The following is a 22592-nucleotide window of genomic DNA, read 5'->3' on the forward strand; positions in this document are numbered from 1 at the left end:
ACATACGCTTCCACCTTTTCCTATATCAGCAGTCATTTGTGGAATGGAGTGGAGGAGTGGCCTAGTGGTTAGGATGGTGGACTTTGGTCCTGAGGAACTGAGTTCGATTCCCACTTCAGGCACAGGCAGCTCCTTGTGACTTTGGGCAAGTCACTTAACCCTCCATTGCCCCAGGTACAAATAAGTACCTGTATACAATATGTAAGCCGCATTGAGCCTGCCATGAGTGGGAAAGCGCGGGGTACAAATGTAACAAAAAAAAAAAATAAATAAATAAATCTGTAAAAACAGTTCAAGATCATCTGACTTTCAGGAAGTCTCTCAAGACCTACTTGTTTGGCCAAGCTTACCCTAGAGATCTCATCCTGCCTCTGTGATTCCTGGACTCTAACTCCTATAAAGACCTTGTGAACTTAACTACTTCCTCGTAACCCTGTACCTTTACGCCACCCATATCACTTTCAATTTATTGTACTTTACTGTTTGTTTACTAAATGTTGTAAGCCACATTGAGCCTGCCAGCGGTGGGAAACTGTGGGGTATAAATGATATAAATAAAAAATAAATAAGACAATGCTGCAACTAGGAAAGATCAGGGGCTTCTGGATCCTGGTAAGATATCGTCTGCGTAATAGTAGATGCACATAGAATGTTCTGTGTAAGAGTAGCAAGAGGGGTAAAGAAAATATTGAACAAGAATGGTGCCAAAATGGAGCCTTGAGGAACTCCACAAGGAAATGATTATGGGGAAGATAGAGAAAATAGAAATTGAGAAAGTACGGCTGGAGAAAAAGGAGGAGAACTGGTTAAAAATGTTTCCTGATAGTCCAGTATCTGAAAAACCTGGTCAGCAGAATATCATCAATGAGACCGAATGCAGCTGTGCGATCCATTGAAACAACAAGGGTGACGTGCTCTCTGTCAAACAGTGTAAAAATCATTGAGTGATATAATGATGATTTATGGTCCGATCCAGTGGTGTGCTGGAGCCAAGAGTTGGTTGTTCTGAATTTTTCAACATTTTGCGAGCTAGTTGTTAAATGCCGCGATCTGTTTGCCTCTCCTCCCCTGACCCTCATGGTCCCGGCACATTCCTGAACTGAAGCCACACTGGTGGTCTAGGGGATGCTTCAGGGCAGGAAAGATCCCAGTCTTTCCTGGCTGCTGCTGGTGTTGACCCTCTTGCTGCCGAGACTTCCAGTGTGGACACTGATTCGCTAATACTGGAGAAAGTTCTAAAAGTGTCCCACCAAGTATGTTCTGGTGCCTTTCTTCTTCATCGGCCTTTTTTTTTTTTTTTTTTTTTTTTACGCAGAGCTGAGAGGATGCATTCACGTAGTCTCCTCACACTGTGCTCTTCAAAACTTTTTTTTTGCTATCATTTGTGCCTTTCTCTTCTTCCTTGTGTTTTTGTCTAGTTTCTCGGCTTTTTTGTTTGTTTCCTTTATTTTTTTTGCAAGTAGCTGTGCGGTTAAGCCACAGCCCTGACCTCAATTTGAGTGCTTCCCCTTTTTTAATTGTTCAAGATTGAGGAGTTAAGCCAAAGTTCTTTTTTCAACGTCCCATAAGGCTCCCAGTGGTTTCAAACAGTGCGCCAACTGTCGCCAGGTTATTAGAATTGAAAAATGAACTTGCAGAAATATTGTTGGTAATATGTAATTTATCTTTAAAATCAAGCATGAAGATTGGAGGGTGGCCAATGTAATGCCTTTATAGACCGTTGAGCCTGATGTGTGTGTCGGGCAAAATGGTACAGGCTATTAATAAAGAACAAAATTACAGAACATATTCAAAAGCTTGGATTTAGTGAAGGAAAATCTTATCTACTACATGTGGATAAAGGTGAGCTGGTCAATATTGTGTATCTGGATTTTCAAAAGACGTTTGGTAGAGACTATTTTATAAGAACAAAATTACAAAGCATAAGACAAAGCCAACATGGATTTAGTGAAAGAAAATCTTGCCTCACCAATCTTTCAAGGGGTGAACAAACATTGGATAAAGGTGAGCTGGTTGATTTTTCAAAAGGCATTTGACAAAGTAGCTCATGAAAGACTCCAGAGGAAATTGGAGAGTCATGGAATAGGAGGTAGTGGTTTATTGTGGATTAAACATTGGCTAAAAGATAGAAAACATAGGGTAAATGGTCAGTATTTTCAATGGAGAAGGGTAGATAGTGGGGAATCCTGGGACCGCTGCTTTTTAACGTATTTTATAAATGATCTAGAGATGGGAGTAACTAGTGAGGTTAACATATGCAGGCTCATTTTTGAAAGAGGGACGCCCATCTTTCGACACAAATCGGAAGATGGACGTTCTCACAGGGTCGTCCAAATCGGTATAATCGAAAGCCGATTTTGGACGTCCCCAACTGCTTTCCGTCGCAGGGACAGCCAAAGTTCAAGGGGGTGTATCGGAGGCGTAGCGAAGGCGGGACTTGAGCGTGCCTAACACATGGACGTCCTCGACCCATAATGAAAAAAAAAGGCGTCCCTGACGAGCACTTGGACAACTTTACCTGGTCCTGTTTTTCTTACGACCAAGGCACAAAAAAGTGGCCGAAATGACCAGATGACCACCGGAGAGAATGATGGCTCCCCTTACTCACCCAGTGGTCACTAACCCCCTCCCACCCTCAAAAAAACATCTTTAAAAATGTCGTGCCAGCCTCAGATGCCATACTCAGCTCCATCACAGCAGTATGCAGGTCCCTGGAGCAATTTTAGTGGGTGCAGTGCACTTCAGGTAGGCGGACCCAGGCCCCCTCCTACCTGTTAAATTTGTGGAGGAAACAGCAAGCCCTCCAAAACCCACCAGAAACCCACTTGTACCCACATCAAGGTGCCCCCCTTAACCTGTAAGGGCTATGGTAGTGGTGTACAGTAGTGGGTTTTAGGGAGGGGGTGGGTGCTCAGCACACAAAGTAAGGGAGCTATGTTCCTGGGAGCATTTTATGAAATCCACTGCAGTGCCCAGTTGGTGTCCTGGCATGTCGGGGACCAGTGCACTACAAATGCTGGCTCCTCCCACAGCCAAAGGGCTTACATTTGGTCGTTTCTGAAATGGGCGTCCTTGGTTTTCATTATCGCCGAAAATCAGAAAAGACCAAGTCTAGAGGCGACCATCTCTAAGGACGACCTAAATTTCAAGATTTGGGCATCCCCCGAAACGAAAGATGGATGTCCATCTTGTTTCGATAATGCGGGTTTCCCCGCCCCTTCATCGGGACTTCTTGCGAGGACGTCCTCAACAAAACTTGGGCGTCCCTTTCGATTATGCCCCTCAAGTTATTCAAATTGTTAAATTGTGAGAGGATTGTGAAAAAATACAGGACGATCTTAAGAGACTGACCATCTAATGACATTTAATGTGAGCAAGTGCAAAGTGATGCATGTGGGAAAGAGGAACCCGAACTATAGCTGCGTGATGCAAGGTTCCACATTAGGAGTCGGCAACCAGGAAAGGGATCTAGGTGTCACTGTTGATACGTTGAAACCCTCTGCTCAGTGTGCAATGGTGGCTAAGAAAGCAAATAATGTTAGATGTTATTAAGAAAGGAATGGAAAACAAAAACGAGGACGTTATAATGCCTTTGTATCGCTCCATGGTGCGACCGCATCTTGAATTTTGTGTGCAATTCTGGTCACCACATCTGAAAAAAGAAGGGTGGCGAAAATGATAGATGGGATGACTTCCCTATGAAGAAAGGCTAAAGTGGCTAGGGCTCTTTGGCTTGGTGAAAAGATGGCTGAGGGGAGATATGATAGAGGTCTATAAAATAATGAGTGGAGTGGAACGGGTAAATCGTGAACTGCTTGTTTACTCTTTCCAAAAATATTAGGACTAGGGGGCACGCAATGAAGCTACAAAGTAAATTAAAAACAAATCTGAGAAAATATTTCTTCACTCAATGTGTAATTAAACTCTGAAATTGTTTGCTAGAGAATGTAGTAAAAACAGTTTAGCAGGGTTTAAAAAAAGGTTGGCTAGCTTCCTAAAAGAAAGGTCCATAAGCCATTATTAAAATGGACTTGGGGAACATCCACTACTTTTATTTATAGAATAAGCAACATAAAATATATTGTACTGTTTGGGGATCTTGCCAGGTACTTGTAACCTGGATTGGCCACTGTTGGAAACAGGATGCTGGGCTTGATGGACCTTCAGTCTATCCCAGTATGGCAATACTTAAGTACTTATGTAAATTGTTGTCAGCAACTTCCAAATTGCCCACCAAAAGCGTCTTAAATCAGCTCTCAGCATAAGCAAGTACTTGTACAGGAAATCTCTGCTGTTCTTCAGGCCTGAGCGGTCAAACCCCTACCACCAGGGAGATGGGGCAGGGATTCTGTTCCAGAAACGGGGAGGGGGGATTTTGGCCCATCCTAGACTTAAGGGCCCTGAATAAATTTGTGGTGAAAGAAAAGTTCAGGATGATTTCCCTAGGTACCCTACTTCCTCTCATTCACTTTCTTCTTACTTCCTTCCCAGTCACAGGAGGTATCCCTGATATTGAGTGGGGAAACGCCACTTCCAGTATCGCGTTCTGCCTTTGACCTATTGTCTGTCCCCAGAGTTTTCAGCAAGTTCCTGGCGGTAGTTTTAGTATATCTACGCAAACTAGGTGTGTGTGTGTGTGTGTGTTTCCTTACCTGCACAATTGGCTGGTCAAGAACATCCCACAAGGGGGCAATCGAGTCATTGTGGTTGACTATTCAGGCGCTAGAGTTACTGAGGTTTGTCATAAATTATCCCAAGTCCCATCTGCATCCAGTGCGACAATTGGAGTATATAGGAGTCCTGATAGACACAGCGCAGGCTTGGGCCTTCCTTCCTCTAGCAAGAGCAGATACCTTGGTAGCTCCTGGCCTCGCAGGTCTGCAGCATCCAGCAGGATTCAGCTCAGCAAATGTGGAGACTGGCCACATTTCCTCCACAGTGTATGTCACTCCCATGGCATGGCTCCATTTGAGAGCAGCCCAGTGGATCTTAGCCTCCCAGTGGTCTCAAGCCACAGGGAATCTAATGGATGTTATTTGTGTTCCATTGGAGTTGGCTCAAACCTTTCTCTGGTGGACGAACGGGTCCAATTGGACTCTGGGACTTCCATTCCAAATTCAACTGCGTCAAAAAGTGTTAACAGATGCATCCAACCTAGGTTGGGGAGCTCATGTGGATGGGCTTCACACTCGAGGTCAGTGGTCTTCTCATGGGGCAAAATTTCAAATCAGTCTCAAGCTACAGGCCATTTGGAACTCTCTAAAGGCTTTCAGACAGAGACTCCAAAACCATATTATCCAAACTCAGACAGACAACCAGGTAGTGATGTTTTATATCACAAGGAGGGGAGTGGGGGGTATGGGATTCTACCCCTTGTGTTAGGAAGCGGTAGATAAGTAGCAGTGGGCTCTCCACAGGATGTACCGCCGTGCTGTTTAACTTCCCGGCAAGAACTGCCTGGCGGACAGACTCAGCCAGGATATTGCAATTGCACGAATGGTCTCTCAACATGGGTGTAGCCCAAAAGATCTTCAGACGGTGGTGCACCCCCTCGGATCTTTTTGCCACTCATCTCAACAACAAGGTCCCTCAGTTCTGCTGCAGGCTTAGATCTCGCGGCAGACTAGTGTCAAATGCCTTTCTCCTACATTGTAGAAGAGGACTTCTGAATGCATATCCTCCTATACCTCTGTCAGTAAGGTCTTCTCTATCAGCAGACCTTGCTGAAACTCAGATAAGACCTAGGCACCATGATGCTGATTGCTCCTCATTGGCTACGGCAGATATGGTTCCCTCTTCTTCTGGAGTTGTCGTCAGAAGATTGGAGATTGGACTGTGCTCCAACCCTCATCACGCAGAATGATGGTTCTTTTCTGCATCCCAATCTCTGGCCCTCATGGCTTGGGTGTTGAGAGCGTAGAACTCGAATCCCTCGGATTGCCTGAGGGTGTCTTCCGTATCTTGCGGACTTTCAGGAAAGACTCCACTAAGAGGTGTTACTCTTTTAAGTAGAAAAGGTTTGCTGTCTGGTGTGAGGGCTAGGCCTTAGATCCCTTCTCTTGCCCTACAAAAAAAAACTGCTTGAGTACCTCCTGCACCTCTCTGAGTCTGGTTTTAAAACCAGCTCTGTAAGGTTTCATCTTAGTACAATTGGTACTTATCAGCATGTAGGAGGTGAGGGTTTTTTTTTTTTTTTAATTACATTTGTACTTTCCCCACTCATGGCAGGCTCAATGCGGCTTACATGGGGCAATGGAGGGTTAAGTGACTTGCCCAGAGTCACAAGGAGCTGCCTGTGCCTGAAGTGGGAATCAAACTGAGTTCCTCAGTTCCCCAGGACCAAAGTCCACCACCCTAACCACTAGGCCACTCCTCCACTGATGGCTGTCACATCAGCTCAGAGTCTGTGAGCTCCAAGCCCTAGTAGCTCACCCACCATGTATTAAATTTCATCACAAGAGAGTAGTGCTCCGCATGCACCCCAAGTTCCTTCTTAGCCAATTATTCCAACATTTTCCCCCAGACCTGATGCCCATCCTGGCAAAAGTGTACTACATACTTTAGTCTGCAAGCAAGCCTTAGCCTTCTATCTGGAGAGGACTAAAGCCCATAGACAATTCACCCAGCTTTCGTTTCTTTTGACCCCCAACAGGTTGGGTGTAGCCATCGGCAAATGCACACTTTCAAATTGGATAGCAGATTGCTTCTTCTTTGCTTATGCCCAGGCAGGGCTGACTCTTGAGGGGCATGTCACGGCTCAATGTAGAGCCACGGTTGTGTCGGTTGCCCACCTGAGATTAGCCTCCATAGAGGAGATTGCAAGGCTGCATGTGGTCTGCAGTCCACATATTCACATCCCACTATTATTTTTAAAATCAGGACACCCCGATGCAACAGTCAGTCTGGACAGGCAGTTCTGCAGAATTTGTTCAGTGTCTAGAATCCAGCTCCATCCTCCTAGGCCCTGTTTTATTCTATTTCAGGCTGCAACTACACCTAGTATGTATATTGTTTTCAGGTTGATTTGAGATTTTAGTCTCTGTGTCGAGACTCCATTATCCTATCTTTCTTGTTTTTGCTGAGCCTGTTAAGTAGGGATTCCCACATGTGGGAATAGCGCGGCCTGCTTGTCCTCAGAGAAAGCAAAGATGCTTACCTGTAGCTGGTGTTCTCCGAGGACAGAAGGCTGCTTATTCTCAGATATCCTCCCATCTCCCCTAGAAGTTGTTTTTGGTTATATTCTTTATGCTTTTCATCTGACTGGGGGCGGGGGTCCTACGCTCAAGCATCGGGTGGGAAGGCACCAGCGCATGTTTGGTGGGACGCTGCTAGAATTTTCTCTATTCCTAGCACATCAGCGTCCGCTCCGGGTCTCTGTCGGATGACGTCACCCACATGCAAAAATAAACAGCTTGCTGTCCTCTGAGAACACAGCTACAGGTAAGTTATCTTTGCTTTATCTGCCACAGTACCCATTTTATCCTGTGGACTCTGCTCCAGATAGCCCGTGTTAAGATTTTAGGGGGGCCTTTTACTAAAAGATTGTTCAGGTCATCCTTAACTGGCATTTTGTTAGCTATGTTTTACTGACTGCTTGAAACACAGTGATGAAAAGAGCAGTTGGAAAAACTGTTTTGAAAATAGATTTTCTTTTTCTGAAGTAAGATTTTAAACAGGGGACTAATTAAGAACAAAAAAAGTGTGCTTTCAGTGGGGGGGGGGGGGGGGTTGTCCTTTTCTTTCAACAATTATGTGCCTGTTATAACATCAAATGCTGCTTGAGGTAATGTTCTGTATCGCAGTCCATATGTTCTAGACGTTGAATAACCAGGCTAATCAGCTTGCTGTAACTGGCATTCTCTAATCCAGGGTTTTTTTTTTTAACATTGATTATATCCCAGCTTTACAGCTTTGCTTTTTATGAAAAAGTTAAACATATTAACTATGTTAATAGTGTACAATAATAGTCCATAAGCATCAAATAGTTACAGTTGTGTTAGCTTTTTCATTCATAAGGCCTTAGTGTCCTAAACATGAATAATAACAGCTGTAGGATCCATAATTATACCAGTCCCGGTATAATCATTCCAAGCCTCTTATCTGAGCTCTGGCCATTATGTGGCATGTATCCTTCCATTTTTCATGTCCTTTTCGAACGCTAAGTAAGTGCATGCAGCTGCTCCAGAAATCCTTTCAGATATTTTCTAATGGCAGATTTGGTCACATTAAAGCATTGAACTCTGATAATCACCAGAAATGGTGCAGAGTGGCAAGAAAGATCAGAGCATAAGTAATAACAAAGCGGGCAAGATGGGTAGTTAATGAGTTTAATTCTTTTATCTGTACCCATATTATCAAAATAGTATACAATTATACCTTGCACTTTGATGACAGCTACCAAGGCCTAATAGGGCCTCATTTAAATATGAATGATATCATCATAGGGAATACCAGGATAATTTAAGCCTTCCATCACAATACGAGTTTGCTTAGAAATTGTTTAGGTGGCGGAGGCTGACTGTTCCCATAACAGAGTTTTAGGTTTAATTGTTTTTGTGGGGTTTTTTTTTCTTGTAACAGAGATACCTTTTGCTCTTACCTACAATTTATACTTGCAACTAAGTTTGGTGAAAGAAATCCGTTGACAACTTGTTTATATTTAATACTTTACGGACAGTATTTGAAGACAACATCCTCTAGGATACTTCATTTTCTGAACTTGCTCCAGTGTAGTGTTCTATGGAAATAATGAAGATAGATTAAGGATGTTCACATGCTGGTCATGAAATATGTAGTCTGTGCTTGTAGTATGAGCTATTTTATCTTTTTGACAATGTCCCCTACAGAGAAAAACATTAACTGTATTATACATCAAGAGTATTTGCTTTTGTTTTCTCGACTAAAATTGTGGTTTTTTGCCATTGGTAGTAAATCAAGCCCTTGGACACTTAATGTGTGGCGCTGAATTCATGGGTGTGGGAAAGTTGGGCAGCATTCACTAGAATATCAAGATGATTGAGTCGCAAGCCTTCATTGAATTCTTTTAATCTGGGTGGTGATCTATGCTGTGTTATTTTTAGAGTTCCAGTTGCTAATAGTGATTGCAATATCTGGCTCTGACTTTCAAGCTTATCCGTTCATCTCACTGTCAGATTGCAGGGAAAGTTCAGGATAGGCCAAATGACGCTTCTGCCTAGGGTTGGTCTCTTGTCATGTCCATTAAAGAATGAGGCTGGGGACTGCTTTTTTTGAGCTTATCAGCAATGTTGCCCACTGTTGGCCCTATTTCTATAACCAGTGCTGTAATTGCTACATTCTCCAGTTATCAATTTGTATCACCAGCTATATATTGTTTTTTTTTTTTTTTTTAATCCTAGTTTTCCTGCTGTGGTTTTTGTCCTTTTCAAAGTTCATAAATGAGGGACTATCTGCTTGTAGTTTGGGATAATGTCTTCAAACTTGTCTCTAAATTTGTTTTATAGACTCCTGTTTTAAGGTCCCAGGAGAAGATGATTGGTTGTTGTTTTTTTACCTCTGGTCCAATTTCTCTGAGCGCCAAAATTGAGAGGAAAGGGTAACTGCAATGGTAAGTGCATACATCACGTCATGGTTTATGACCCAGCCAGGGAGAGTGTACAACTCAATGTTCAGTTCTTAAATTTTGACTTCCATGGCCTGATTGATTTCCTTTATACAACACAAAAACAAAATTCAAATGGGAGGTGAAAAAAAGAGCTGAAAACCAGAAACTGCATCAGGAGGAAAAGCTGGTGGATCAGTAAAGTGAGCCTTATATTCGAGTCTGCTGCAATGAGCAAGAATATTTGGGGTCAAAACTGGCTCTCTCAGGCTTTGGATACTCCTGGAAATTGCTGATGTTTGTCACTTTAGCATAAGTGTCAGTCTGTGTTCTGCTTTACAAGAATGTTTGCAGTAGACTTACTTTTCTTTACAGTAAGGTACAGTTTTCTGGAGAAACATGAATCAGAAAATTCCAGATGTGTTTCCCCCCACCCCCAGTGAAAATTGCAAGACCCAGCAGTTTTTAAACCTTCTGTATTGGACTTCCCCCTTTCAACTGAGTTCAGTTTCAGATCAGCTGTTTGAACTTTTGTGGCGCTTCGTGGTTTATCTATAGAACACCATAAATTCATCGGCCGGTTTTGAGACTGACCCATGCTGGAGGAACAAGGGCCATGGGAGTTGGTTTGAAAATGACTGAGCTCTTGGCTTAAACCATGAGGGAAGCTCCCATTACCTGTAATGGCCCTTGCCTTGACTACAAATATTTTTTAAAAATTATGAAAATGTTCATTATGTAGCTCAGCACCTGAAAAACAAGGAATTCCATACAGGAAAAAAAAATGCCAGCCAACAAAGTAGGAGAGGGACGTAGGTCAACCAGAAAACAGTGGGACTCCAGAGATCAATCAGACTTGCAGCCCTGAGGGCAAATATAATACACAGTCAGTCTTTATTTCCTAAGAGACCAGATAAAATGGACAACATGATCCCGTGTTTCGGTAGCAAATTGCCTGCTTCAGGAGTCTAAGTATCTGACAATCAGGCATATTTTCAAAGCACTTAGCCTTCCAAAGTTCCATAGAAACCTATGGAACTTTGGAAGGCTAAGTGCTTTGAAAATATATATAAATGTCTGATCATTTAGTCGCCAAACAGAGCATAAAACCAGCTGCTGCAATAGTTGATTGTTATCTCCCGCCCATTTGTAGTGACTTATGTTTTCTTGTGGAGGACTGGCCTAGTGGTTAGGGTAGTGGACTTTGGTCCTGGGGAACTGAGGAACTGAGTTCAATTCCCACTTCAGGCTTGTGACTCTGGGCAAGTCACTTTAACCCTCCTTTGCCCCACGTAAGCCACATTGAGCCTGCCATGAGTGGGAAAGCGTGGGGTACAAATGTAACAAAAAATAAATAAACTATTGCAACAGCTGGATTTTTGCATAATTTTTTGGTGACTGAACGTTCAGAATTCTGTCGAGATACTTAGGTTCCTGAAGCAGGCAATTTGTTACTGAAACACGGGACTGTGTCAAGCCCGTTATATCTGTTCTCTTTGAAAATAAAGATTTTGATTGTGTACATTTACCCTCTAGGTTTTGAAGATTTTGATCTCTGGAGTCCCACTTGTTTTCTGCTTGACCGATGCCACTTCCCTATTTTGTTGGCTGGAATTATGTAGCTCAGCCAAACATGTTTAATATTTTAGAATGCCATTTTGTTAGTTTGACTGTTTTGGTAAGGGATTTGCTATAATTTACTTCTTGGAATACAAGTCAAATCAATGTACATTGGTACATCTGTTGCCACATATCCAACAGCTGTTCATGCAATATGCAGTATGGATTTATTTTTTGGGCCTAAAATAGTAGAAGACATTTAATGAATGTAAGCTTTAGATTTTTAAACAGCTTTGCATATTTTACTAACTGTATATCTCCTGTTTCTGTTCTTGTATTAGTGGTCTAGAAGAATTTTAATAAAATGTGTACTATGAAGGTTGGATACTCATTTCAAATATACTACATTTTGGTTATGGTAATTTAGATTTCAGCATTAAAAAGTATTGTGGGATCGTGTTTGTTAAAATCTTTAGTAAACCATTTTGTCATATATGAGTGATGTTATCCAAAGCCTGGTATGGATGCTGCCCAGCATAATATCTCTTTAAGAGGACCTTTAGTATCCCACCACGGGTGTCTTCCCCACATAAGCATGGGACCAGCAGTCTTTTCTTTTTCCACGAAACAGAGAGGTCGCATTTGTGAGCTCTCCTCAGCACATCAGATATTTGGGTTTTTTGTGGTGCTTTCCCTTGCGTGTTTTTGCACTCCTCCACATCTTTACATCTTCTTTTTTTTTCTCTCTTTATCTATTCAGTGTGTGCCCTAGCGAGTTTTTTTGCATTTTGATTTTTTTTTTTAATTCGGCTTCAAGGCCTTGTTGGGCTAGGTTGCATCAATTTGTGCATTAGGGTTATTTCATGCGCTGATCCCCATTAACGGTGTGTCTAGTTCTTGGGACCACAGGGTTCTTAATTGTGTTTTCTGTCAGTATATGCAGAAGTGGGATCCAAAAGAGCATAGGAAGCTCTGTGTGAAAATCTTATCTGTAATCTGCCCAATCCTTTGACTTCGGCATCAGGCCCATAGATCAGTGTACTCCAGACGCAAGGTCAGCAGGCACCGGCATTGACATTGACTGCTGAACCAGTACCCTGAGACCAGCTGGCATCAAGCTCAACACCGCGGAGGCGTGTACATTGCATATCCTGTTCAATACCGTACATATGCGAGGACCGGCACTGTGCAATAGCAAAGAATCATAGACATAGTGTTGGCGCCAAGGATCACAATCCTTCCTTGGTGATGGTGCCAGCCTGCTCAGTGCCCTTGAGCCGTGACCCAGCCCCTTCGGTGCCAACTGATCTGCAGGCTCCCTGGTCTTGCTCATGCCTGCCTTTCATGAAGAAGATCCAGGTCAGCATGCTGAAGGAGCAGTTGGGGGCTTCTGCAGATGCACAGTGCTGAAGTACATAAGTATTGCCAACGGTCCATCACGCCCAGCGTCCTGTTTCAACAGTGGCCAATCCAGGTTACAAATACCTGGCAAGATCCCATAAAAGTTCAATACATTTTATGCTGCTTATCCCAGAATTAAGCAGTGGATTTTCCCCAAGTCATTTTAATAACAGTCTATGGACTTTTCCTCTATAACATTAGAAAATTCGCCCTTTCCTCTCTGAGCATATCACCCGAACTCTCATCCACTCTCTCATTACCTCTCGCCTTGACTACTGCAACCTACTCCTCACTGGCCTCCCACGTAGCCATTTATCCCCCCTTCAGTCCATTCAGAACTCGGCTGCACGTCTTATCTTCCGCCTGGACCGATATACTCATATCACCCCTCTCCTCAAGTCACTTCACTGGCTTCCGATCAGGTACCGCGTACAGTTCAAGCTTCTCCTACTAACCTACAAATGCAATTCGGTCTCCAGCCCCTCCTTACCTCTCTACCCTCATCTCCCCTTACGTTCCTACCTGTAACCTCCGCTCTCAAGACAACTCCCTCCTCTCAGTACCCTTCTCCACTACCGCCAACTCCAGGCTCTGCCCTTTCTGCCTCGCCTCACCCCATGCTTGGAATAAACCTCCCTGAGCCCATACGCCAGGCCACCCCCTGCCCATCTTAAAATCCTTGCTCAAAGCCCACCTCTTCAATGTCGCCTTCGGCACCTAACCACTTTACCTCTATTCAGGAAATCTTGACTGCACCAACTTGACATTTCGTCCTTTAGATTGTAAGCTCCTTTGAGCAGGGACTGTCCCTTCTTTGTTAAACTATACAGCGCTGCGTAACCCTAGTAGCACTCTAGAAATGTTTTAGTAGTAGTAGGATGCCGTCCAACCTTTTTTAAACTCCTTTACCCATTCTCTGGCAGCGAATTCAAGCGTTTAATACACGTTGAGTGAAGAAACATTTTCTCCAATTAGTTTTAAATTTACTACTTTGTAGCTTCATCGCATGCCCCCTAGTCCTAGTATTTTTGGAAAGAATAAACAAACGATTCATGTCTACCCATTCCACTCCACTCATCATTTTTGTAAGACCTCTTTTCTTCCAAGCTGAAGAGCCCTAGCCACTTCAGCCTTTCCTCATAGGGAAGTTATCCCACCCCCTTTATCATTTTCGTCGCCCTTCTCTGACCCTTTTCTAATTCCACTATATCTTTTTTGAGATGCGGCGACCAGAATTGAACACAGTATTCGAGGTGCGGTTGCATCATGGACCAATACAAAGGCATTATACCGTCCTTATTTTGTTTTCCATTCCTTTCCTAAAAATACCTAACATTCTATTTGCTTTCTTAGCCGCCCCAGCACACTGAGCAGAATGCTTAGGCATCAAGGGCGCTTGTTACAGCCCAGGTGCCCAAGGAAGACTGTTAAGGGCGAGGGTCCCAGACACCATTGAGTGCTTAGGCATTGAGGCCACTTGTGCTAGCCACAGAACAGTCCCAGGCATTTTTAGAGTTCCAGTTGCTAATAGTGATTGCAATATCTGGCTCTGACTTTCAAAGCTTATCCGTTCATCTCACTGTCAGATTGCAGGGAAGTTCAGGATAGGCCAAATGACGCTTCTGCCTAGGGTTGGTCTCTTGTCATGTCCATTAAAGAATGAGGCTGGGGACTTGCTTTTTTTTGACATGTCTGCGTCTATGCATGTTGCATGTCTGTGTCTATGCAACCCTGAATATCAGGGGAAATATTTCTTCAGGGTCTGAAGGCATACCTGTACCTGACGCATAGCTGGCAGGCAAACGCGCTTGTATTTCGCAGAGTCTGATTTAGACCTTTCCTGGGACTCGCAGTATTTTTCAGTGCAAAAGTCCTGTAATATACCATCTGACCTCTTCTTGCCACAAGGAAGGCGTAAGTTGTGATCCTGCAGACTTTTTGGAGATCAGAGTGGCAGGAGACTGCTGCCAAGAGAGCCTGGGAGGTGCAAGTTGCTGACATTATCTACTAGGCATCAGAGACATTCAAAAGTGTGGGTGTGCCCACAGGGGCATGCCAGGCCCCTTGGAGCACCAAAGGAGTGATTTGCAATTCAAGATTCATCTAATTATGAGTTGTAATTTCTTTGGTTTAGTATGGGGAAGTGGAAATGTACAAGCAAGGTTTTGCAGACCTAGTACTCCTCAGCAAGGTGCTATGGACAATGTTTATAAATTTCACCTGCCCTCCCCAACCCCATAGAATGTTCCACACATCCTTGTAGTTAGGGAGAGACAGAGTGGAAGCCACACAGATATGAGAAAATAACAGGTATTTTATTTTTGGTAACTTACCAAGCTAAAGGTACAGAATACAAGGCTTTTCTCATAGGGAGTTACATAGGGTGCTCACAGATGCAATCTCTGTGTACTTCTCCAACTAAGTTCAGCTGACTCTCAGGTTTATATACTTTTTCTATCATATACGTCTAACAGTTTGCTAGCATTAGACTCGCCCTCAGTATTGCTAAGCATTGGTTTCGACAGCTGATCAAGATTATTAGGGAGATCTACAAAAAACATCATACTGATTAGAATTTCCACATGCTTCACCAGAGTCCATTTCGCCAGCAACCTTTTATCTTATCATACCAGACATCAAAAACTGCAAAAAGCTAACCACATTCTTCAGTAAACATCTTCCATGGAAAATTGCATCATGTTCCTGTTTCTGCAAAGCATGTCAGCTCGCCTGTCATAAGAGTGTATGAGCCTCAGGGTCACACAGAGGCTATGCTTTTTAGACTTAGCGGACAGCTTCAGGCTTCAGGACTTTGGTTCAGGGAAGGCCCAGACAGGTTCATTGTTATCAACAAACATTTGCCATCTTATTCACAGGTGGGGCATGATAATGTAGGCTGTCTGATTAGAACAAGCATCTCTCAGTTCCCACGATAGGAGCCTTCTTCCTATGTCTGGTACTCCCTGTTTAAATACCATTTCCTCTAGAGTGACTGGATCTGAGGGTTTGGCAGGAGATGTTTCATCTATGTCTGTCCCTTCTGGGAATCGTTCAATTCAGTTACCCTAAGCCAGTGATGCTTCTTTGATCTGAGATAGTGAATTTGGAATCTTTCGTCAGAAGATATTTTTCTTAAGGGCAGCAGGTTCAGACAGTTTTGCAGAATTGTTTGGTGTGTAGAATCCACCTTCACCCTCCTAGGTCCATTTTCTTCTGTTCCAGGCAGCTTCAATGCTAGTATGTATAGTATTAATACCAAAAGGCCCAACCTTCTCAACTTGATCCTTTCTTGTGTAAGAAAAGCCTTCCCAAAATCATATCTAGTACAGCTCTTTAAAAAATTCCAGTTGATGCTGACAGATTCAAATGGGATTTGGGGTAATTTTATTATGAACTGTACAGACTGTTATCAGGGTACAACTTTTATTACAGTGATAGTGGATCAAATTGGAGGGAGGATGCGCTATATGTTAAAGAGGGAATTGAGTCAATGAAAAGAAACATTCTACTTGAAACAGATAAAAATGCCTTGTGTGAATGGAAGGAGTAGGGCTGTATTACTGCCCGCCAGTACAGAATAAACAGACAGTGAAGAAATTGTTACAGAAATTAGGAAAGCTGGCAAATTTGGCAGTAGTATAATAATGGGTGTCTTCAATTATCCCAGTATTGCCTGGATAATGTTACATCAGGGAGCACTAGGGAGGTAAAATTCCTAGATGCAATAAATGAACTGCTTCTTGAAGCAACCAGTATAAGAACCGACAAGAGGGGGCGCTATTTTAGATCTAGTCCTTAGTGGAATGCAGGGCATAGTATTAGAGGTAATGGTGTTGAGCCCGCTGGGAAACAGTGGTCTTAACATGATCAGATTTGAGCTGATATCTGGAGTGAAGTCACTAATGAAATCTACAGTAGCAGCATTTTATTTTCGAAAGTGTGATTACAATAAAATGAGGAAAATGGCTAAGGAGAAGCCAAATGGATTGACCACAAAGGTTATGACCTTAAAACAAGTGTGGATGTTTAAAAATACCATCGTGGAAGCCCAGACCAGGTGTACTCCATGTAACCATCGTGGGAAGCCCAGACCAGATGTATTCCACGTAACAAAGGTGGAAAGAAGAGCTAACAGCCAGCATGGTTAAAAGCTGAAGTGAAGGAGGCTATTAGAGCTAAAAGAACATCCTTCAAAGAATGGAAAAAAGATACAAATGAAGCAACATAAGCACAGACAAGCTAGATGTAAAGCACTGACAAAGAGGGCTAAGAGAATAAATAAAAACTTGCTGCAGAGACAGAAACTCAGTGTGAAAGTGTGTTAAGCCTGTTAAAAAAAAAAAAAAGTATTGGATATTTCCCTGTTATGTCTGAAGTGTATTTCTCCTATTTGGCCAGCAGATGGTGTGTGTTTATCCTTAAAGCTGTTATAGGGAACTGAGTGTTCCTTTTCTTTAACACCAAGCAGGAAGCAAGTACCAGTATACGCTTAAACTTGTTGACTGGGCTCTGATTGGCCTGGATTTGGAAAAATTACCCAGTGGTGCTTACTGTTGCTCAGTTTCAGCCCGGAAGGAAAGAGAGACAGCTCTCTTTTGCTGAGTCCCTGAGCAGTTATATATCCTGACCTTCTCAGGTACTGTTCAGACAGTATATAGATATTTAGTGTTATAACTGATCCATTTTTCAGTTACCTGTTCCTGTTGCCAGTTGCACATTTTTTTGTTCGTTGTTCCAGTGTGAGAAGAAACATGCTTTTTTTGTTTGCCTGTCTGGACTGATAAAGAGGCCTGGTGGTTTGTGTTGGGTCTGTAAGTGCTTTCTGGGAACTGTGGGATCACTGGGAGTGTGGCTCCAGTAACCTAGAAATCACTGGGGATAATTTGGGAGTGGGAGACTCACTCAGAGGCAGTTGTGACCCAGTCGGTGGAAGGAGGGCTCTAATGTAGAGCATAAGCTGCAGGTGCAGGCGGACCTGAGCTCTCCTGCGGATAGACTCTAAGTGGCTGTGGGGTAACCCCAGGCGGGTGGCTAAGTATTTTGTGATACATAGTAACAACCTCTTCAGGTGCATGAGAAGCAGAAAGCCTGTTAAGGGGATCCGTGGGACCATTAGATCAAGAAGGAGCTAAAGAGGCACTCTGAGGACAAAACCATAGCAGAGAGAGAGAACAAATGTTTTACTTCAGTGTTTACAGAAGAAGATATGAGAGCTACCTGTACCAGAAATGGTTTTCAAGGGTGACGATGTGGAGGAACTGAAAAATCTCTGTGAACCTAGAAGACATACTGAGTCAAATGGACAAGTGATAAATCACTTGGACCAGATGGTATACACCCCATGGTACTGAAAGACTCAAACATGAAATTGCTTTTGCTGTTGGTGATCTGTGACCTGCCATTATCCATAGTACCTGAAGTTTGAAGGGTGGCCAATGTAATGGCGATTTTCTTATTTCTTTTTTAAAGGTTTCCAGTGGTGATCCAGGAAATTACAGACCAGTAAGCCTGACTTCAGTGCCTGGCAAAATTGTAGAAACTAGTATAAAGAATAAAGTTACAGAACACATAGATAAACATGGTGTAATGGGACAGCGTCAACACAGGTTCAGCCAAGGGAAGTCTTGCTTCACCAGTTTGCTTCATTTCTTTGAAGGCATGAATGAACATGTGGATAAAGGTGAGATGGATTTTCAGAAAGCTTTTGACAGAGTTCCTCATGAGAGATTCCTGAGAATTAGTCATGGGATAGGAAGCAATGTTCTGGTGTGGATTAGGAATTGGTTGTTAGACAGAAAATAGAGGATAGGATTAAATGGCCATTTTTCTCAATGGAGGAGAGAGTAATAGTGGAGTTCCACAGGCATCTGTACTGAGACCAGTGCTATTTAACATATTTATAAATGATCTGGAAATCGAAATGATGAATGAGGTGAGTAAATTTTGCAGATGACCCAAAACTATTCAAAGTTGTCAAAACACGTGCAGACTGTGAATAATTGCAGGAAATTTAATGTGTACAAACGCAAAGTGATGGACATCAGGAATATAATACAAATCATAGCATCTTCTGCCTAGTGTTGCGGTAGTGGCCAAAAAAGCAAATGGTGCTAGTGATTATTAAGAAAGGAATGGTAAATAAGACCATATAATGCCTCTGTTTCGCTCCATGGTGTGACCTCACCTTGAGCATTGTGTTCAATTCTTTCTGCCGTATCTCAAAAAAGATATAGCAGAAGAAAGGTTCAAAGAAGAGTGACCAGAATGATAAAGGGGATGGAACTCCCTCCCATATGAGGAAAGGCTGAAGAGGTTAGGGCTCTTCAGCTTGGAAAAGAGGGGGGGGGGGGGCAGTGGATACGATTGAGCTGTTCAAGATCCTGAGTGGTGTAGAAAGAGTAAAAGTGAATCTATTTTCTCTCAACTACAAAGGGGTACACTCAATGAAATTACATGGGAATAATTTTTTTCACTTAAAGAATAGTTAAGATCTGGAACTCATTGCTGGAGGATGTGGTAACAGTGGTTAGCGTGTCTGGATTTAAAGGTTTGGATGATTTCCTAGAGCAAAAGTCCATAGTCTGCTATTGAGAGAGACATGGGGGAAGCCACTGCTTGCCCTGTAATTGTAGCATAGAATGTTGCTACTATTTTGGGTTTCTGCCAGGTACTTGGAACCTGTATTGGCCACTGTTGGAAGCAGGATACTCAGCTAGATGGTCCATTGGTCTGACCCAGTAGGCTATTATATTCTTATAGTTCCGGGTTATGTGTTTGTCCATGAACGCATCGTGCAAGTTTCTCTTGGCCTAATGTTTTGGTGAGCCTGGTAGCTTGGGATTCCCATATGTGAGAAACAACATCCTGCTTGTCCTCAGAGAAAGCAAAGTTACCTGTAGCAGGTGTTCACCGAGGACAGCAGGACATGTATTCCCACCTCCCCTTGGATTTGTATTCCGTCAGCTATAGTATTGTATTGCTGGTCCTGCGCGCATGCATTTTGTTTTGCGGAAAGGCCACCCACACGTGTGGTGGGATGCTGCCAAAGACCCTTTAAAAAGATGTGATGCTGGCCAGTGACCGCACTGGGCTTCGTTGCATAACATCCCCTATATGTGAGAATACATATCCTGTCCTCAGAACACATGCTACAGGTAAGTAACTTCACTTATTTGGAACTTTTAAAAGTCCTTATTTAGACAGGAAGCTGCAAACTCCATCAGCTATAGTGTGAAGTTGCAATAGATTTCAAATGTCGTCATGAACCATTGACTGCTGGATACCATGACAACAGAAAGTGAAATCATAAACAGTGTTAGGAAGAAAAGTGATCTTCAAACACCGCTCTTTGATTGCAGTAGTCCTTTCAATTTTTTTATTTGTCATAGCTAGTCATCATCTGATTCTAAATGTCAGTTTTAGGGGGCCTATTACTTCAAATAATGCTGTATACTAAGGAAAAAAATTGTAGGGAAAAACTCATAGCATTTCCAGTTTTTAATAATAAATATAGATACCAAAAACTTTCTGCAGAATTGTTTTCTTTTTTTTTTTGTACTTTAGGAGAAGTCATACCGATCTATGCAGAAATTGAGAACTGTTCCTCTCGCCTGATTGTACCAAAAGCAGCCATTTTCCAAACACAGACATTTCTGTGCCATGGAAAGACCCGCACCTGCCGTCAGATGCTTGCCAATGTTCGTGGAAATCACATTGCCTCTGGAAGTGCAGACACCTGGAATGGAAAAACTTTGAAAATCCCCCCAGTTATTCCTTCTATTCTGGACTGCAGTATCATCAAAGTGGAGTACTCTCTAGCGGTGAGTGGTCTCAGTTGCCTGCGCTTGAATATTAAGGCATCACAGGCCTGAGAGCCAGTAGAATCTGTCATCCTAAATGGAACAGATCACAGTTTACACTCAAAACATTTTTCATAATAAACTGCACTGTATTTTCTGGGGCTAATGTTATTCAATACTTTTTAAACATATTTTAAAATCTTTTTCTTTCCCCAAAGGAAATCAACATATAACATAGGTGGAGATCACTATATAACAGGATTGTTTGATGCACTTCACTCTTCTGTAAGCATAGTCTGTCTAGTTTTTCTGATGTATGCTAAGGATGTAACAGATACAAATAGAGATGCCCCACTGCAGAAGCTCAGGTCACCAAAAAAGAGCAGCGAGTCCATAAAAAATACAGTCCAGGATTCAAATTAGAATTTATTACATTTCAAACTTCATAGTGGAAATGTTAGTTCTAACAACCTGCTTCAGGGGGTATGTCATAACAACCCTAACACACACCGAAACAGTGTTCAACTGCAGGGAGCAAGATGGAGATGCTGATGCCTTTCCTTTAATACTTTTTGTTTATGTGGAAGATCTTACTCACCATAGAGTCCTTTTAAAATAAAGCATGTAGGCATTTTTGTAGTGAAGGGTCTTCATCAAGATGAACATTGTTTTTGTTGTATGTTAGCGGTGCTATGATGTACCCCTGAAGCATGTGGTTAGCCAAAATATGATGACTCTCTGAAATTTGAAGTGTCATAATTCTAATTTGTATCCTGGACTTCTCCCTATTTTTTTTTTTTTTTTTTTACTTGTTCTAAGATCTTCTCTTCTTTGATTTTCAGCAGGCCGCCTTATTCTCACATCTGGGTGATGGCATCCGACAGAGCCTAGTGCAGGTACTGACTATCTAGTAGAGTAGAAAATTCTAGCAGCGTCCCACTACTCATGCGCTGATGCCTTCCTGCCCAGCGCACGAGTATGGGTCCTCCAATCATCTGTTTTTCCACAGAACCAAGAGGAGGTCCATGGTAGTCAGATGTCCTTTTATTCATGCTGTGCTTAACACTTTTCCAAGCGCCTTTCCTTATGTTCTTTCTCAGTTTTGTTTTGCTTGATTTTTTTTTTTTTTGGGGGGGGGGGGGGGGGGGGGGTTCCCATCCCCTCTATTTTTTTAGACTGTCTTTTGAAGTTTCCTTTATTTTCGGGTGGGCTACCCTGTTTAAGCTGCAGCCCCGCACTTCAATTTGAACGCTGCCCCTTTTTTCATATATCAAGATTGATGAGTTTAATTTTGGCCAAGATTCTTTATTGATATCACCAAAGACCTCCAGTGGCTTTGAGAGGTGTGCCCAGTTTAGACGGGTGATTTCTGCTACAGACCCACACAATTGTTGCTTTGGGCCAGATCATGACCCCTCTGATTGTGATCTCTGTTTAATAATGCAGGTGAGAACTCAGTGGGTACGAACGGCTCAAATGCAGTATCTTTTTGGCTCCTTGAAGGCTGGCACATCAACTTTGGCACTGGTGGAATCCACCTCCATGGCAGCTCTAACTTAAGATCCAATGGGATTGCACTGGCATCGAATGGGTCTCCACCTGCCTTGCTCATCAGGCACTGGTAGGTCCAGGGACAAGTCAGCATCGGACCTGAATACACATACGGATTCTGCAGCATCCTCATCAGCACGGGGGGGATCGAGGCGCTGTGCATCGGGGGAAGCCCAAGAAGCATAAACATCGGTCTTCCTTGACTCACGGTGCCGAGGAGCATCAGGACATCTGATCCTCCAGTACCCGAGAAAGCACTGGGAGGCGTGTTCCCCCTTCTTAGAAAAAGTGCCAATGTGCAAATCACCAAGTGACCCAGGCCCCCACCACTGGTTCAGCACAGACATCTTCTGAGACTGCCTCTGCCCCAGCGCCCATGCATTTGCTGATGCCCACCTTTGATAAGTGGTTCTGTAGCATGCTCACAGTTGCTGCAGGGGGCTCCGGCTTTGGCATCGAGGGAGTTTGTGCCACCAGTGGAACAGCCCAGGTCCTCTCAGAGGCTGCATTGGTGCTGATGCCCAGATCTCAGTGCCTCGCAAGGTGCCAACATACATATCTAAGCAGGCAGTTATCGACCTTCTACATTCGGGGGGGGGGGGGCGGAAGCTTCTCCGGAGTCTGAGGGTAGGGCTCCTCAGAGGGGGATATTGCTCTACCAGGCCAAGGTCAGTACAGACTCATTCACCTGTTACTCAAGT

General features: G+C 43.1%; 1 protein-coding gene across 1 annotated transcript in view; it reads left to right on the forward strand.

Annotated features, from left to right (window-relative positions):
* ARRDC4 (arrestin domain containing 4) overlaps positions 1-22592 on the forward strand; it is a 62072-nt gene that overhangs the window by 33991 nt on the left and 5489 nt on the right. The window contains exons 4-6 of the mRNA XM_030192693.1: positions 9483-9574; positions 17178-17191; positions 20108-20361. Coding sequence (XP_030048553.1) covers positions 9483-9574; positions 17178-17191; positions 20108-20361 — 360 coding nt within the window. The remainder of the gene's footprint in view (positions 1-9482; positions 9575-17177; positions 17192-20107; positions 20362-22592) is intronic.

The sequence above is a fragment of the Microcaecilia unicolor genome, chromosome 1 (assembly GCF_901765095.1).
Source record: "Microcaecilia unicolor chromosome 1, aMicUni1.1, whole genome shotgun sequence".
NCBI lineage: Eukaryota > Metazoa > Chordata > Amphibia > Gymnophiona > Siphonopidae > Microcaecilia > Microcaecilia unicolor.